The 18909-nt window shown below is 36.5% G+C and overlaps 1 protein-coding gene across 10 annotated transcripts in view; it reads left to right on the top strand.

Moving 5' to 3' along the window:
* Positions 1 to 16878, top strand: part of Cep170 (centrosomal protein 170) — an 80688-nt gene extending 63810 nt beyond the window's left edge. For 6 of the 10 annotated variants that reach the window (XM_052200136.1, XM_052200135.1, XM_052200132.1 and 3 more), the window contains 6 exons: positions 4554 to 4731; positions 7099 to 7269; positions 10281 to 10369; positions 13046 to 13139; positions 13763 to 13814; positions 14581 to 16878. In XM_052200136.1, coding sequence (XP_052056096.1) covers positions 4554 to 4731; positions 7099 to 7269; positions 10281 to 10369; positions 13046 to 13139; positions 13763 to 13814; positions 14581 to 14876 — 880 coding nt within the window. In that variant the 3' untranslated portion in view covers positions 14877 to 16878. The remainder of the gene's footprint in view (positions 1 to 4553; positions 4732 to 7098; positions 7270 to 10280; positions 10370 to 13045; positions 13140 to 13762; positions 13815 to 14580) is intronic. The other 4 variants (XM_052200137.1, XM_052200129.1, XM_052200134.1 and 1 more) reach the window with 2 other exon arrangements.
* Positions 16879 to 18909: the final 2031 nt, after the last annotated feature.

Raw genomic sequence — 18909 nt, 5'->3', positions numbered from 1 at the left:
AAATCATAAACTTTCTGATCTAAAGTACTTTTTTTTTTTAAGACAGGGTTTCTCTGTGTAGCCTTGGCTGTCTAGAACTCACTTTGTAGACCTGGAACTCAGAAATCCGCCTGCCTCTGCCTCCCAAGTGCTGGGATTAAAGGCATGTTCTACCACTGCCTGGCCCTAAAGTACATTTTTAAACAGATAATTCCTTTTTCTACAAAGTACATGAAGTTTAATCTCAGCTTCTGTCATTTGTGGTAGAAGAACTAGCAGTGTGCTGGATCTTTACATTTGGTTTATATTACATAAAGATGATACTTTAGATCATTGGGATTGTTTTTCCCTTACAACGTTGTAATAAAGGAAATAAAATTAAATATGGATTGATCAGGCTTTGAAATTGGCAAGTAAATTTTTGATATTTGCTAAGGAAGTATTATTTCATATATCCCCAAATAAGATGATTTTATTGGGGATTTGAAGCAGAGGAAAAATGAGAGAAGGAGCAAAGATTGTAGGCTGAGAGTTTTAAAGCAAAGCAGAGTACTGCATGGAAAAATGCTGGATTATAGTCCAGTAGGTGAAACCGAGAAACTTTATAAAATTAAGTCAAAAACTCTAGTAACCATATAATTTAGACCCATTATCTGGATTGAATAGATGCCTTATTTCTATTGGAATGTTTCCTTTTTGGGGGGGGGGTTGTTTTGTTTTGTTTTTTGTTTGTTTTTTTGGTTTTTTTTTTTTTTTTGGTTTTTCGAGATAGGGTTTTTCTGTATAGCCCTGGCTGTCCTGTCCTGGAACTCACTCTGTAGACCAGGCTGGCCTCCAACTCAGAAATCTGCCTGCCTCTCCCTCCCAAGTGCTGGGATTAAAGGCGTGCGCCACCACTGCCCAGCTATTGGAATGTTTCTATAACTCTTTTCTGGCATTTTTATTTTCCTTTCAAATTTTCTTATAGTAAATGCTCAGGGCTTGTATCTGTGTTTTTGAGTTAGGGTTTCATGTAGTCCAGGCTGGCCTCAAGCTTAAGTTGAGGATACCCTTGAGTTCATGATTTTGTTGTGTCACTTTCAAGTGCCTGTATTACAGATGTGTGCCACCACCCTGACCACCCGCTTACAGTTGTAGTAATAGGTTGTTATCATGAACTCAACTTTAAGAAAGGACTTGCCTGTTTCAGGATGACATGTTTAATTTTGATCAGACAAATTAATTATGGCCAAAGTAGGGCAGAAAGGGTGTCTTGATTGCTGGGCTTCAATACTTTGATAGGTGGACCTTGGTAGTCAGACTCAGGAGGAGGAAGTAGCCAAATAAAGGACTAGACCTTGGTGGCTAGCTTTAGGAATGTCATCTAACAGTTTTTAGCAAGGCAAAAGGAATGGGGAAGAAGGACAAGGCCTGTGAGAATCATGTTCGCCATGCTAGAGTTTTTCAATGTATATCTTATACACATAGTCTGAAGCTAATTTTATACATTTTTAATATGCCTGAGTTTAGATGCAACCTATAATGTAAGATCAGGTAACGAAATTTCCATTTGTTTTGTTATATTGATACTTATAAGTTTTGTTTTGAAGTATTTTAAATCCAATAATTTTAGTTTAGGGATATTAAACGTGTATTACATAACACATACCCTAGCTTACTCTCACTCACATCAGCAGTTAAGTCTGAAAAGTTGCATGCTAGTGTGGTGTAATGCAAGGGTCTAGTAGTGTTCTTATTCTGTACCCTTAGCCCACTAAGTTGACATTGACTTCTAGACTTCATTTTTATTACTTGTATAATAACGTGATAAAATCACTCAGAGAAGGCATTTGTGAGGATTAGATAAGGTGATTAATGTTCAAGTTCCTTATAATGGTACTCTATTAATTCTAAGCTCAAGAAGAGCAGGGGGCCCTAATTGATTCATTGCTATCCCCTCGGGATGCTGAACAGTACCTGGCAAGTAACAGGTGATCAGTAAATACTGATTGACATTATCCCTACATTTTTGCACTTGTATAACAAAGTAAAGTTGCAATTTCTTACAAAGATTATATATGTGTATATTAATTCACCTTACAACAGTTTGTCAACCCCAAAACTTTAACACATCTTCATATTAAAGTTGGTTAAATTTTTACACAATTGCTATATTCCTTGAACATCTTTCAAAATCCCATTTGGGGCCGAGAGAGATGGCTGAGGTTAAGAGCATTGTGTCTCCCACAGAGGACCCAGATTTGATTCCCAGCACACACATGGTGGCTCACAGCCAGTCATCAACACCCTCTTCTTACCCCCTTGGGCATCAGCTGAACATGTCTGCCACATATATGTGTGTGTATGTATGCATATGCATAGACATTTAGGCAAGCACTCATACATATCAATCTAAAAGAAATTTATTTTTAGTCTTAAGCCCACATTTTATATAACTTTTTAAAAAGATTTCTTAAGTATATACCCGGAAGACTCCCCACCATGTAATAAGGATACATGTTCCACTATGTTCATAGCAGCCCTATTTATAATTGCCAGAAGCTGGAAAGAACCCAGATATCCCTCAACAGAAGAGTGGATGCAAAAAATGTGGTACATCTACACAATGGAGTACTATTCAGCCATTAGAAACAATGAATTCATGAAATTCTTAGGCAAATGGAAGGAGCTGGAGAACATCATACTAAGTGAGGTAACCCAGACTCAAAAGATGAATCATGGTATGCACTCACTAATAAGTGGATATTAACCTAGAAAACTGGAATACCCAAAACATAATCCACACATCAAATGAGGTCCAAGAAGAACGGAGTAGTGGCCCCTGGTTCTGGAAAGACTCAGTGAAGCAGTATAGGGCAAAACCAGAACAGGGAAGTGGAAAGGGATGGATGGGAGAACAGGGGGAGGGAAGGGGGCTTATGTGATTTTCGGGGAGTGGGGACCAAAAAAGGGGAAATCATTTGAAATGTAAATAAAAATATATCAAATAAAAAAATAAAAACATTTAAAAATTAAAAAAAAAAAGTATATTCTATCATTCTAGGTCCTTCTCTGTGAAAGGAGCCAAATTGTGTTTTATGGCAACAAATATAGAATGTGAAAAATTCTAAGAATTGCAATCTCTTTTTAAGATGTATGGGAATATCAATAATACCATTCTGTTATTTCTCTTAAAGTTTTTTGTTTTTTTTTATGCTAAGAGAAAACTCTTTTCACTTTAATGTGACTACTAACTAGAGGTGACCTGGAGGCGTGACTGGTAGACTAGTGCTTGCCTGGCATGGCATTGTGGCATACACATGCCATCCTAGTACTCAGGAGCAGAGGCAGATGTAGCAAGACTTTGTCTCAAAACGAACAAACAAAATCTGTAAGTAGTTATTCCATGATTTCATGAGCCCGTATTAGTGAACACAAAGCTTTATAGACTGGAGGAGTAAAGTACATCTGGTCCTTCCTTGTACAGTCACAGACAGGTCACTGAACTTAACTAGTGAGGTCTATTTATTAACAAATCAGCTCAGTCCTACTTCAGAAGAGCATATGGTCCTCCGATGACATCAGATAGAGAATGCTGTGCATTGTCACACAGCGCTTCAATCCATGCTGTGAGTAGTGTCGCACAGCGCTTCAGTCTGTAACTTGTTGCTTCCTCAGGACCCTTGGGTCCAGCTTAGGAAGCTAGCTTTGTGTTCCCAATGTCATGAACATGAGTTCTTAGAATCACAAAGAATGTCAGTAATGCTAAAATACAATTATCAAACTATTTTGCAGTATAGTAGCTGATGATTCTTGATTAACAATTTAGTAAATGTCATTAGTTGGGTAACTTTAAGTTTGTAAAAGTAGTCCCTATAGATGACTCTAAACAACTATCATGTGATTTCTGTTGGTGACAAAGATCTCTAGCCTTGTCAATTTCACTGTAGTGTGATGCTTATATTTATAATTGAAGCACTAAGCATCAGTTAAGTTAGTGAAATGTTTTTGTTTCTTGTTATCCATGTTCAGATACTTTTTGGGTTTTTTGGGGGGTTTTTTGGTTTGGTTTGGTTTGGTTTGGTTTGGTTTGGTTTGGTTTGGTTTGGTTTGATTTGGTTTGGTTTGGTTTGGTTTGGTATTTCGAGATGGGGTTTCTTTGTGTAGCCCTGGCTGTCTTGGAACTCACTCTGTAGACCAGGCTGGTCTTGAATTCAGAAATCTGCCTGCCTCTGCCTCCCAGAGTGCTGGGATTACAGGCATACACCACCACTGCCCGCCTTCAGATACTTTCTGAATTCTGTCATTTCCAAATTTAAGATCTCTGTGACATGTTAGTGCCAAGAGTATTCAAAATGTATATTTAAAGATATTATCTTACAGACTATTTGGAACTTAATTCATTAATGTTAGTATTTGAAATTAAAAATTTATATTTTTTTGTGTACCAAAATAGTAAAGAGCTTTCCGAAGAGTCTTAAGTTTGGGATATCTAGCTGTAATTAGAGTTACAAGTTACATGACTGCCAAAATTGATTGTTTCTAGAGCTGTTAATTTAAAGGAAATTATATTTCTTTTCTAAAATTATTGCCAGGATCAGCCAAGATCTTGCTCTCATTGCTCGGGAGATCAACGACGTAGCAGGGGAAATTGATTCCGTGACTTCCTCAGGCACTGCCCCCAGTACCACAGTAAGCACTGCTGCCACCACCCCTGGCTCTGCCATAGACACTAGAGAAGAGGTAGGAGATCTTCATGGAGAAATGCATAAGGTTCTTGCTTTTCTTAATTTCTTTTGCTTTTAGCTTTTTGCTTGGTTTCTTTTAGTTATGTCGACCCTCCCTGTCTGCACGCAGATCTACATTCCCAACTTTGCTTTAACAAATTTATTTTTTGTAACAATTAGCAAAGACTGAAAGGCTAATATTTGGTCTACTATTAACATAAAAATGGAAAATTGATTAGTTGTGAGCACTTTGCCTATTGATTACCTATCTATAATCTTACTTGAAATGTGAATATAGATGTTATTTGGAAGGTAAAATGAAGTATAACAAATGACTAAGATTTCAATGAAGTTTGACAGTAAAAAGAAATTGTCACTACTAGTTAATAGCAAAGAAGACAACTTCTACAGTTTTTAAAATATTAATTTTATTGACAGATATCTACCATATTGTTTTTAAAAACTGAAATATATATTATACAAATACTATTTCTCTCATATATACACATAAATACTCAAATATTCTTAGAAACCCTGGAATATATAAGTTAGCATTTATAGAGTGGCGCCCACCCAGAACCATGGCTTCCAACAATACAGTTCCAGGAGACACCACTTGCATAATGTTGTTCCACACAGTATCTTTAACTTAAAGTTAGTGATATGTGGTTTTTCCCTCGTACCTATCAAAACTTGAGAATATTCCATCTCTTAGATAAAATGGTATGGAGTTTACATACCTTCCCCTGTATACTCACCTCTGGACAGTAGACTACCCCCTAATAGCATGAAGGTGCTCCTGCTGTATTGTTTACAGAGCTGTGATTTAAAAAAAAAAAAAAAAAAAAAAAAAAAAAGAGGTCCATATATGGAATTTACCATTTATATATCTTGTGAAATTTAGCACCTCTAGTAAACAAACAGCATTTAAAAAATATTTTCAAGGAAGGTTGACTATAGTCTCTAACCATGTTGGCTATTTTTATCTTGAGAGAAAGTGTAAACCAAAAGTTAACCTTTTAAAGGAACTAATTTGTCTTTATATGGACTAAAAACTAGAAATAGATTTGTTTTAAATGATTGAAAATATGAAAATAATAGTGATTTATAACATGAAAATCATTTTAAATTCACATTTCAGTTTTATTGCAGTATAGCCATTCTCATTTGCCTAACTGTTGTCTGTGGCTGTTTCTGTATTGCAATGAAGAGCTGAGTTCTCAGGCAGACCATATGGTGGCAAAGCCAAGAACACTTACTATCTACCACTTTATAGAAAAATGCTGCTAGTCCCTCATACTGATAACTCAACTTCTTCATTTTATTAATTTCTAAATAGTAACCAAAAATGCCTAGCCTTTTGGACATTTAATCCTGGTAAACTGTCCTGATAATCTTTTCTTCTGTTGCTTTTTGTCTCATTTTTTTTCTTATAAAGCTCCTTAATGTTCACTTCTTGTTTATTTTTTGTTTGTATGTTTTCTAATTTAATAAATGATAATTTCATTAATCTGTGTAGAGTTTTGTTACCACACTGATCAATTACAAATGTATATAAAAATTGTCTTTGTTGGTTAAAAAAACAAAACCAAGAGGATCTTCATGGTGGCAAGACATACACATGTCTCTGGTACATTTAAATAATATTATTTTCTCAGCTTTCTAACTAAATTTTACCTAACATGGTTATTCATTCACTGAGCCCCAGTTGAATTGCTGAACATTTCATGGAATAGAGTTTCATTCCCCTTTTGTTTTATTTAAGAATGTTACCCTAGTTATTCTTTCGTCGGTAAACCTGTTACTTGGTGTTGCATGTCCATAGTCTGCACTATCGATGCTAGGACATTAGTGTTACTGTAAGAAGATGTATGTTCTTTATCATTGTTAAAAGTTTGATTAAGACCAAAATACTTATTATATGGATTAATTTTGTTTCCTTTTATAAATTTAATTGAATTTACCATTCATGTATCTTGTGAAGAAATTTGGCACTGGATTTGGGGAGGAAAAGGAAAAAAACAAGATAGAAAACTAAAAGAAAAAGACACATTATTTTGTGCTGGTAAGGCAGTGTGGGTAAAGTGAGCTCGTGTCCACCTACGTGGCTCAGGTTTTTTCTCGTAAAGCATCTACTTTACCCCCTTCGGAGAACATCTTGATCATGAAAGAATTGAATTTAGCATAGTTAAGTATTTTTGATCCTGAAAGTAAGATTAGCATAGATGAACATCTACTTTATAGAAGAGACCTATTTGGCGTGCTTATTTAAAAAGTAATTGGTTTATTGAAGATGTCATGCTTCTGTTACTACTTGAGATGAAATCATTTCTCTCTAATAAGAATTATAATGCCAGTATTTCTAGACTTTTCACTATTCTGTTCTCATAAGGGTTTGCTTTTGTCCTACTAGTTGGTTGATCGTGTTTTTGATGAAAGTCTCAACTTCCGAAAGATACCTCCATTAGTTCATTCTAAAACACCAGAAGGAAACAATGGTCGGTCTGTTGACTCAAGACCTCAGCCAGCAGAGCATCCTGACCACTTAACAATTACAAGACGGAGAACCTGGAGTAGGGATGAAGTAAGTAAGCTGCAGACTTTGACGTGTGTCTGAGAGGCATCTCTGCTGTGCCATAGTAGGTAATGTTAGGCTCCAGTTATGTCAGGAGTACCAAATTCATTATTTTGTTATTAAATAGAAAGAGTTGTCCAAGCTAAGATAATAATGTATACAAGAGTCAAGATTAATTCTAAGTTAACCTAAAAACCAGTGTTTCTTTTATATATATATATATATATATATATATATATATATATATATATATATATATATATATATATATATATTAATTGATATATTCTTTGTTTACATTTCAAATGATTTCTCCTTTTCTGAATTCCCCCTCCCCGAAAGTCCCATAAGCCCTCCTCCCGCCTCCCCTGTTCCCCAATCCACCCCTTCCCACTTTCCTGTCCTGGTATTCCCCTACACTACTGCATCAAGCTTTTCCAGGACCAGGGGCCTCTCCTTCCTTCTTCTTGGGCATCATGTGTTATATGAATTGTTTCTTGGGTATTCTGAGCTTCTGGGCTAATATCCGCTTGTCAGTGAGTGCATACCATGTGTGTTCTTTTGTGATTGGGTCACCTCACTCAGGATGACATTCTCCAGTTCCACCCACTTGCCTAATAATTTCATGAATTCATTGTTTTTAATAGCTGAGTAGTATTCCATAGTGTAAATATACCACATTTTCTATATCCATTCCTCTGTTGAGGGACATCTGGGTTCTTTCCAGCTTCTAGCTATTATAAATAGGGCTGCTATGAAAGTAGTGGAGCATGTGTCCTTATTACATGCTGGGGTATCCACTGGGTATATGCCCAGGGGTGGTATAGCGGGGTCCTCTGGAAGTATCATGCCCAGTTTTCTGAGGAACAGCCAGACTGATTTCTAGAGTGGTTGTACCAGCTTGCAACCCCACCAGCAGTGGAGGAGTGTTCCTCTTTCTCCACATCCTCGCCAGCACCTGTTTTCTCCTGAGTTTTTGATCTTTCTGACTGGTATGAGATGAAATCTCAGGGTCGTTTTGATTTGCATTTCCCTGATGACTAAGGATGTTGAACATTTCTTTAGGTGCTTCTTGGCCATTCAATATTCCTCAGGTGAAAATTCTTTGTTTAGCTCTTGTCTTAGTCAGGATTTCTATTCCTGCACAAACATCATGACCAGGAAGCAAGTTGGGGAGGAAAGGCTTTATTCAGCTTACACTTCCACGTTGCAGTTCATCACTAAAGGAAGTCAGGACTGGAACTCAAGCAGGTCAGGAAGCAGGAGCTGATGCAGAGACCAGGGAAGGGATGTTTCTTACTGGCTTGCTTCCCCTGGCTTGCTCAGCCTTTTCTTTTATAGAACCCAAGAGCACCAGCCCAAAGGTGGTACCACCCACAAGGGGCCCTCCCCATTTGATCACTAATTGAGAAAATGCCCCACAACTGGATCTCATGGAGGCACTTCCCCAACTCTGTACCCCATTTTTTAATAGGATTATTTGGCTCTCTGGAGTCTACCTTCTTGAGTTCTTTGTATATCTTGGATATTAGCCCTCTGTTGGATATGTTGGTTGCCATTTTGTGCTTTTGACAGTGTCCTTTGCCTTATAGAAACTGTAATTTTATGAGGTCCCATTTGTCAAATTCTTGATCTTAGAGCTTAAGCTATTGGTGTTCTGTTCAGGAAATTCTCCCCTGTGCCCATGTGCTCAAGGCTCTTCCCCAGTTTCTTTTCTATTAGTTTCAGTGTGGTTTTATATGGTGGTCCTTGATCTACTTGGAGTTGAGCTTAGTACAGGGAGATAAGTATGGATTGATTTGCATTCTTCTGCATGCTGACCTCCAGTTGAATCAGAACCATTTGTTGAAAAGGCTATCTTTTTTCCACTGGATGATCATAGCTCCTTTGTCAAAGATCAAGTGACCATAGATGTGTGGGTTCATTTCTGGATCTTCAATTCTATTCCATTGATCTACCTGCCTGTCACTGTACCAATACTATGCAGCTTTTAATACTGTTGCTCTGTAGTACTGCTTGGGGTCAGGAATACTGATTCCCCCAGAAGTTCTTTTACTGTTGAGAATAGTTTTAGCTATCCTGGGTTTTTTGTTATTCCAGATGAATTTGAGAATTGTTCTTTCTAACTCTATGAAGAATTGAGTTGGGATTTTGATGGGGATTGCATTGAATCTGTAGATTGCTTTTGGCAAAATAGCTATTTTTACTAATTCATCCTGCCAATCCAAGAGCATGGAAGATATTTCCATCTTCTGAGGTCTTGGTGGATTTCTTTCTTCAAAGACTTGAAGTTCCTGTCATACAGATCTTTCACTTGTTTTGTTAGAGTCACACCAAGATACTTTATATTGTTTGTGGCCATTGTGAAGGGTGTCATTTCCCTAATTTCTTTCTCAGCCTTTTTATCCTTTGAGTATAGGAAGACTACTTATTTTCTTGAAAAAACAGTATTTCTTAAAACTATTAAACTAATCATTTCGAAAAATAAGAAACTTGAAAGATAGCCCAACATTTAAGAGCTATTGCTGCTCTTGCACAGGACTAAGGTTTGGTCTCTAGCCTCTAGTTTTACCACTATTGTCAAGTGAGGCGATACCAACACCCATCATGAACATTTACTACTTCGCTTGTCTCTGAAGAGCTAGTGGTTGTTCTCTTTCTCATCTTTGAATTCATAGGATTTGGTAAATAAGTAAATAATATAGTGCTCTACTTCCATTGTCCCTATTATGATAATGTAAATTAGAAATATGAGAGGCAGAGTCATGGTAATAATTAAAGAGGATAAAACAGGTTGTTTTTTAAAATGGGGTGACCAAAATAATAGGGAACATTGGCAAGTTATTTAACAAAGACACTCTGTGATGTTTCTTCTGCTTTCTGGATTTACTTACTCTAATTACATCATTTGTTTATTTTAAGTTAAAATTATCATCAATAGTTTGAGTATAATGAATTGCTGCTAGTGTTCTTAGTAGTTATTCAGTAACTATACATTACTACACTTTTTTCTGTTTCAGGTCATGGGAGATAATCTGCTCCTGTCATCAGTCTTTCAGTTCTCTAGGAAGATAAGGCAATCCATTGATAAAACAGCTGGGAAAATCAGGTACTAGTAACGACACTGATGTGGGTTCTTACTGCTGCTCTTACCAGTTACTTCAGATATAAGGAGCAGTCTTGGCATATCAATGGCCCTGGTCATAAACTCATTGCTTATGAGAATTAACACTTTCAGTTACTAGTACTGAAATAGTTTTTCTTCTTCACAAAATATTAGTAAATAGTTTAAACTTAGCAAACTCTTGAGGTTTCTATTACTCAATCTGGACTCTAGTGTCTTTGAGTAAGGTATCAGGCTAAGCTCTTAAGACTGTGGAAGTCTGTGATGCAGCAGCCTTAAATGATTAAAATCTACGTAGACTGTTCAGCTGTAGGTCCACATTCTTAATAAAAACAAGTAGCAACCAGGGCTGAGGATAGAGGCCAAACTCTGTGACAGTTGAGTGGCAGGGCCACCTTGTCCTTTGTGAGGCCTTGGAATTGTTCCTCAGCACAGAACATAAATTAGAAAATAAACAACCAAATAAATATAGTTTTAAAATATCCCTGTTTTAAAAAAATAATAGTGTGATTTGTACTGTTTGCTTTCCTCTTAATTTTTTGTAGTTTTTAACAGTATATGAGCATGGTTCAAAACTATAAATGTTTAAGATATAATTATATTATACATACAATATTTAGCATGTGTATATGTATTTTTTTCTTCCTTTAAGTTCAGTTCTCAAGTCTCAACAGATGGAATCATGATCACTTGTTCTACATCTAGGGCTTTTTAAAACTTAATACCTTTATGTTTTCAAAAGTATCTGTAAAATATTGATAGGTCCTTAGTATTTGCTTGAAATTGGGGCATACTGCCTTAAGAATTGAATATTCGGCTTTTTTATAATGAGTCTAGGTAAACAGGTATTTTTAATTATTCTAATGGCTACACTTATTAGTATGCATTGATTTTTCTCCAAGATGGAAAGTACAACTCTATTAAACTTCACTGGAGCAAAGGCGTGTGTGGTAGCTTGTTTACCTGAGTGAGTCAGCCTGGGCTCAAGCTCCTTCTGCTTCACTCACCAAAAATGTCTGAGTTTCATTTGCTTCGTTTAAGTATTAACTGTACCATTCACGATTGCTGTTCTCACCGAAACTCAGTTGGTCTCCTTTTTTATTATTGAAACTACTGATTAAATAAATGAGATGAAAACTACAAATCAATCTAATTTTGGTGAATTAAGCTGGAACTGAATAAAAATTTGAAAGGTAAGGATCACAGTTAACTTTCGAGAAATTAACTATTAAAATACTGAATTTTCTGAAGTCTGATCTTATATATCAATCCATTGTTTGTACTTTACTCATACTTGGTAATCATGTAATTAGAATTCTGACACTGTCTTGCATGAGGTTTATTTTCCCTGTGATCATATCAGACCTAAGTTTGCTGATCTCATTTTCTTTCACTAGTAAGAGGTCTCCTCACCAGTCACCCTATCCATCTGTGATGCTCTCTCTAGTCAACATGGGCCCACATGCAGATGCACTAGTGTTCGCTGGGGTGAAGCCCATTTAAAAGCTTAACTAATTAGTTATTACACAGAAATTAACAAATATCTAGGCCTCGGTCATATGCCTTGCCAATGAATAACCAGAGAAAGAGTTATGCCTCAGGAATATTTGAGTAAGAGCCTGACTCAAATATTCGGTTTAACTGACGATGAAACACATCCATATATGTGCTGGTAAAGCAAAGCAATTGCTGCTGTTTTGAATATAGTTATACTCTAAAATTAAATATAGAAGTGTTAAGCAAAGAACCATTCAGTGAAATGAATGTTGACTCTGCAGTCTTAGATAGGAGTTGAAAAGGGATGTGCAAGGCTCTGGGTTTGATTATCACCAAGAGGTGGGTGGCTGTTCATGAAAAAATCTCCAAATTTATTCACTGATTGATTTTTGGCTGTATGTTATTTGTAGCATTCTTTTTGACCCCTTCACAGTTAAGTACAGGACATAGCTATTTATTACTGAGTTTGTACTTAATCCTAAAAAGCTATAGATACGTAATAAATAAAATGTGTGCTCTCAATATATACTGTTGTCCATGAAAATGTCACGAATCACATTGTATGATCATGTGTGGCTTGCTGATGAGAAAGCTTGAGTATATCATATAATTTTATTCTACCTTACTGAAATACACATCCCCCTCCCTAATAGCTACATCCTTATCCAGGTAGTCACTCACACAACTGCCTGCCTTGTACCTTGCTGTTGTTGACTCTTGCATAGACTCCCTCACGGAAAATGCTGTGGGTTTGACATTTAGTTAGACTTGAGTCCAGAGACTCTAGAGATTAACACACTGCCTAATTGATTTTACTGTTTTTAAAATTTGATGGTTGAGAAAAACATTAAAGATCTCTATAAGTAAGATGAATTTCAAATGTTCCATATTTTTATTACCTTTCATGTGAGCTTTGAGTTCTGGTATATGAAAAACTTATGACAGGTTTTTATTAAAATAAAGTTAAATATCTTTTATGAAATTCATCATTGAAGCTTGAGGCACAGATATGATGAACCAATGCATAGGATTGAACATTATGGATTAGTTAAGATGGATAGTTAAGATGGATAGTTAAAAATAAAAGAGGGTATGTATAGAAAAAGTATTTTTTTTAAATGTGTGATTTCTGATAACCAATTTAGCTGTGTTTTTTGACTGTAGAATATTGTTTAAAGACAAAGACCGGAACTGGGATGACATAGAAAACAAGCTAAGAGCTGAAAGCGAAGTCCCTGTCGTGAAAACCTCAAGCATGGTATGGGGGTTTTTCAGGTTTAAAACATTTCAGCAGCATGGCTTCATTTGTAGGGAAAAGGCATAGTTTGAATGTTTGTTCATTTACATTCTAAAACACTGTATGAATGCGTAGATTCAGTTACATTTCATCCAGTGGTGTTTAAAGTATCTGCTATTTCAAGGCTACAGAGAGCATTAAGGAGGATCTTGTATTTATTAATTACTGTGACGCATCTTGTTCACATAACTTTACATTATGAAAGAAGCAGCTTAAAGTTTAGAACTTAAATATTAAATTGACATAATTTCTATTTAAAAAGCACAGTTTTATCAGATTTTTCTCCTATGTTGATATTTCACTTTATATATTAAAAAAAAAAAGACCTCACCAGTACCATTTTAAAATGTTACAAAGTTGATCAGATGTTTCAAAACTGTCCTTTCTTTATTAGTAAATTAGCTTGAAATTTTATTATTGTTGTTGAACAAAATTTCATTATTAAAGATTATAAATTGGATTTTACTTGCTAGATGTCCTTGGTGTAGCTACTAATGCAGTACCATAAAGATAATGAGTTGCATTTCTTGTAATATGAATGTTTTAATTTAGTAAGCTAATTTGGGATATTTCTTTCCCTACAGGAGATTTCTTCTATTTTACAGGAGCTGAAAAGAGTTGAAAAACAGTTGCAAGGTAAATTTACTACTAAATTAAGTAATGATGCTTCCGGATATGGTAGTGTATAGCGTTCTGGTGGATGCTTGTAATGCCAGTATTCAGGAGGATGAGTTTGAGACCAGCTCAGTGTATACCATTTCTAAAAATATATTTCGTATATTCTTAATTATTAAACTGGTTGACTGAATATATCAACCAGTACTTATAAAAGTATAGAATTGAATATCTCCAAGTTATTCATAAAAGGAAAGTTTTACAACACTATAAAGGACTGGAGATGTCAGTCTCAATCCTAGAGTATCTGCCTAGCATGTGTAAGGCTCTGACTTATTTCCAAGCCCCATAAAAGTGAATGGATAGATAGTTCCCAATATAAAATTCTTCTGTTGTTTCACTTTTGATCTAAAGTGTTGTATGCAGATTGGTCTCGACCTCACCATCTGGAGCTCTTGATCCTCCTACACCTCTGAGGCACCATGCCTGGCACAGAGATCCTGAACATTTGCTGAAATTTGTATTGATAAAATCTGGATGTTAAAAACATAACCAGTATTTTCCGTACCTCACTATGATAGTAAAAGCAAGATCCAGAAAGTTCTTGGCTTTTTCCCTTCCAAGCACTGTTCACAGTCACCTAAAATAATTATAGGGACTGCAGAGTCCTAGGAGAAGCACTCAGGTTACTAGCTTACTTTAGCTAAAGTCTCTCTTAATGATAAGCAGTATTCATATCCATACTGAAAACAGAATTATATCTCTTTTTACTTTTTATTTCCTTCAGTGATAAATGCCATGATTGACCCAGATGGAACTTTGGAGGCTCTTAACAACATGGGATTTCCCAATGCTATCCTGCCATCTCCACCAAAACAGAAGACCAGTCCTGTTAATAACCACAGCAGCCCTAGTCAGACTCCAGCACTTTGCCCACCAGAAACTAGAGCCCTACACCCTGCTGCAGCAGCAGCAGCAGCCTCCACTGAGTTTGAGAATGCCGAATCTGAGGCTGATTTCAGTATCCATTTCAATAGGTTCAACCCTGAGGGGGAAGAGGAAGATGTTACAGTACATGAATGACGGTCCCTTGTTTGTTAGAGACGTTACCCATGCAGTGACTAGGGGTATTGGAAGCAGCATGATGTTCACATACAAAACAAGAGAGCTTGGTCAGCAACAATCCTGTTATCTTTGTCTTCTTGATTTATTTATTTATTTTTACTTCTAATGTGTCATACCAGTCTCTTCAAACTACTCAGACAACCACTTGAAGCACACTTAGCAAGAGGCAGCTTATGTCAGCTTTGCCTTTTGTGGTTCTGTGATTTTCAGATTAAATCATATCATTGCATCCTTTCCCTTCATAGTTCTTTTTGTTGTTTGTTTGTTTGAAGCCATGCTGTGACCTACAAACAAACTAAATTACCCACATTTCTGAGCCCCTGTGTCTCCTGTGCCAAGCTGCTCCCTGAGATGAACTTCTTCATCTGCTGTACAGATTGTTAAACCTTTCAATTTGCTTCTTAATACTAGGGTTTATATTATTACTCACAGTCGCTGGACCCAGTGTCACCCCGCTCTGTCGAGTGAAGCAGGCCCTCCACAGCAGCCATCCTGCGTCCTGAGACTTTCCAACATAGTGTGATTTATAACTGTTGCTAAGTAATTGTCTTGGGGTTTATGGAAATTAACTATTATGTTTGCACTAAGATTTACTGGGAGTGATAGATGGACGTATGCGTATGTCATTAAGGACTGACATTTGTACATAGGAAGTTGACAATACTGTATTTGTTTTAACCCCACAGTGTTTTACTCCACTTTTCATACAGAGCTATTTGGCACTTTTTTTCCTTTTTTCCTTTTCTTCTGTTTTTCTTTTTTAAGGAAATAAGATTTTGTCTCTCCTTTTAGATTAAATGAATAGAAAGGTTAAACTTGACAGATAGTTTAGGTGAAGTATATTTTTAAAATTAAGAACATGTATATTTGTCCTGTGTTACCAAGTTTTTATGTTGCAGAAAGGCCCCCAAAATGATCATGAAGTTAATTTTTCTTCATTAGGAGATGTGAAGAATCAGTAGTTGTGAGAGTAGTTGATAGTTCCACTCCCAGTCATTGAATTGCTTCAGTGTTTCCCTATAGATCCATAGTAACCCTTTGTCAGTCTCACACATTTGTAAGGACCCTGCAAGACAGCAACGACGACTAAGGCTTTGGGCTTATAGCTACTAAAAACAAAGCCTGTGAAAAATATCTTCTCTAAACTTCGTTTTCTTTTGTTTTGTTTTCTTTCCAGTAAGCTCACATTTCGATAAGTTTTTAAATAAAGGAATTATTTTTGTGTTTCCAGAACACTATAATTTGGGCGAATCTTAATTCTTTTAAATATATTAATAGGCCTGGATTTGCTCCAAAGGCTCATCAGTCTAAAAAGAATAAACTGCAGCCTTGTGATGTGGTCTTTGATATTTTAGCAATAACCTATGCTACATTTGTTTTAAGGAAAAGGTAACTATTCTTCAAGATTTTTTAGGATCTAAGAAGTCCTATGATGTTGGATCAGTTAATAAAAATGCAAAATGTTTTTATAAGATGTAAAACATAAGTCTGCTGTGTAATGGATCTCATATTTTTTTTAATTAAAAAACAGAAAAGGATTTGTTCTCCTTGTAAAGCTAAATTCACAGTTCTTATGAAGTAAAACTTCAAAAGGGTTTCAACAAATATAAAAGCAAAGTGAGTTGCTTTGAAGGAATAAACAAAACATTGAAGCAGGGTCAGTCCATTTCAAGAAAAAATTATACATAATAATCATGATTGTTCCCTCTTTAGTTAACGTTTGGTACTGAGTCTGTCCACATGAAGAATACAAGATAAGGAGTCTAAGAAAGTATTAAATTATCTACTTACGTTATTGTTTGTTTACACAGTTTTGTTCAATTATAAACATTTGGCCTTTTACTATGTTATTTTTATTTTGTATGAATACATTCTCCTTATTTATTTTTGTTACATTTATTACGTTATTTTGTTATGCATTTACAACTCCATTTTTAAATAAAGTGTTTCTGGAACTTTATGCAATGATCATAGATTTCATGTCTTTTACCATGTGATATATTTTCACTTATCAACTTACCAAACAACTGTTTATATAGGAACCTTCCAGTTTTAATGAATATATGATCATCCAAAAAAGTATTCTTAATGAATATGACAAATGTAATACAATAGCTTAATACTCTAGTGTAACACACATATATGTATGCATGTGCACATACATACATACACACACACACACACAAAAAATTATTTGTAGTCAGCTTTGAATCATCCAAAAGCTTTCTGACAGTAGTGTATTGGGGGAACAAAGGAGTTTAAATATTTTGAACATCTTCAATTTGAGAACTATTTTTCAATCAATTTAGACTATTTTTCATTCTCAGTGGAGCTCAAGAGTCTTGAATGTCTCCCTGTTATTAATATCATGAATTTCACAGCTTGATTTTGTGGCTTTCCATATTCTAACCCTGTTATATGTTTCTGTCTCCTCAGTATAATCCACCCCCCTGGGCTCCTACAAACCTCTGGACTATACTGGGCAGTTCATCCCTCCGTCTGCCTGCTCTTCCACCCTGTACCGCTCCCCCACAGTCCTGCAATTCCTCAGGCCCTACCTACATCTTCACAAAACTTCCTTCCTGGATACCATAGCAAGCTGTCCTGCATCCTTTCCTTCCCCCCTTCATATGGCACTACTTTAAGCCACTCCAGGTATTTCCTGGGTAGACCCCATCCTTCTGCGCCATTTAACTTCCTTTGTGTCCTTGGACTTGCCTTTTCCAGGGTAGACATATCCTGTCTGGCTTCTGTATTATTTAACTTCCTTCATGGGACTGTTTTCTGTGTCTGGCAGAAGTAACTCTTAAGGGATTTCATTTGAATGTTTTGAGATCCAGTCCTATTCCTGTGGATGTGATCCTTCAACTCTGATCTATAAAATGAGAGCTTCATCTTATCTAAGGTTCTTGTAGTTCAAGGGACTATGAAATATGCTTCAAAAACATTGCGATATTCTTATATAAACTCATTGAAGTCTCCTAACCCATCAGATTCAATTTCACCCAGACCTAATTCATTCGGTAGTTTCTGTCTTAACATACTAAGCAGTATTCTCATTGAGGCTCCTGACAGTGAACAGAAGCAAACTCTCCTCAATCCTGCACTGGGAGGGAGACAGTGGAAACTCAGAGTTGAGTAACATCAGGTGAAAAGCCCATTTTCCTCTGGTACCATGAGAGGTTCTCCATCTGTCCCCTGGCTGATCTTGAAGCGAATACTCACTGCTCTATATGCACATATTCCTTTTAGGTCATTTTCATTCTGATCTGGTTGTAGCAACTCTGTAGCCCTTCTCTTCCCTGTGTCCTCATGCTTCACCTGACACCTGCTGTGGCTGCCTGCAACCACAGGTGAACTGGAGACCTAGAAGAGAATTCTGGGGATAAATCGGGAGGCGGCAAAAGAGAAATGAGTCAGGATGACATTTGCCAATCAAGACCGAACTTTATTATTCTAGTCAATATATAGCCTTTAAAGTAAAACCCTGCCCCCCCCCACCACCACTTTAAAGAGACATCCAAGAACTCAATGGCTCCTCTTCTCAGCGGGTCGCCTGCTGGGGTTAAAGGACTTCAAGTCTCACAAGTCCCAGGATGTTTCCAGGTGAGACTGCCCTGAGGCAGCCTTGATTTCCAGGAGAAAGCAGCTGTATTGTTCTCAGAAGAACAAAGGCCAGGGATAACACAAGCAGAAAGCTGGGGGTGGCGGCCAGGAATGTCACAGACTTGATCTAATGGGCTGAGAAGTTCAGCTCAATGCTGTGGGGGAAGGGACAATTTCCCCCTTAATTATTTATTTTTTAAAAAACTCAGTGGATAGATATATTCGTCAAAAGACGACGGGCTTTAACCAGTGAGGGAAAGCAGAGGCCTCGGCCCCCTTAAACATTAATTGACATCTTTTTCAGGGGAGGGGAAATAGACTGCCTTAATAATTTAAGGACAGTCTTTCAATGTCAACCCCTATGCAGCCGGGCGTGCTTTTCAGG

This window comes from Apodemus sylvaticus, chromosome 12, assembly GCF_947179515.1.
Source record: "Apodemus sylvaticus chromosome 12, mApoSyl1.1, whole genome shotgun sequence".
NCBI lineage: Eukaryota > Metazoa > Chordata > Mammalia > Rodentia > Muridae > Apodemus > Apodemus sylvaticus.
This window is presented reverse-complemented; position numbering and strand designations above follow the sequence as displayed.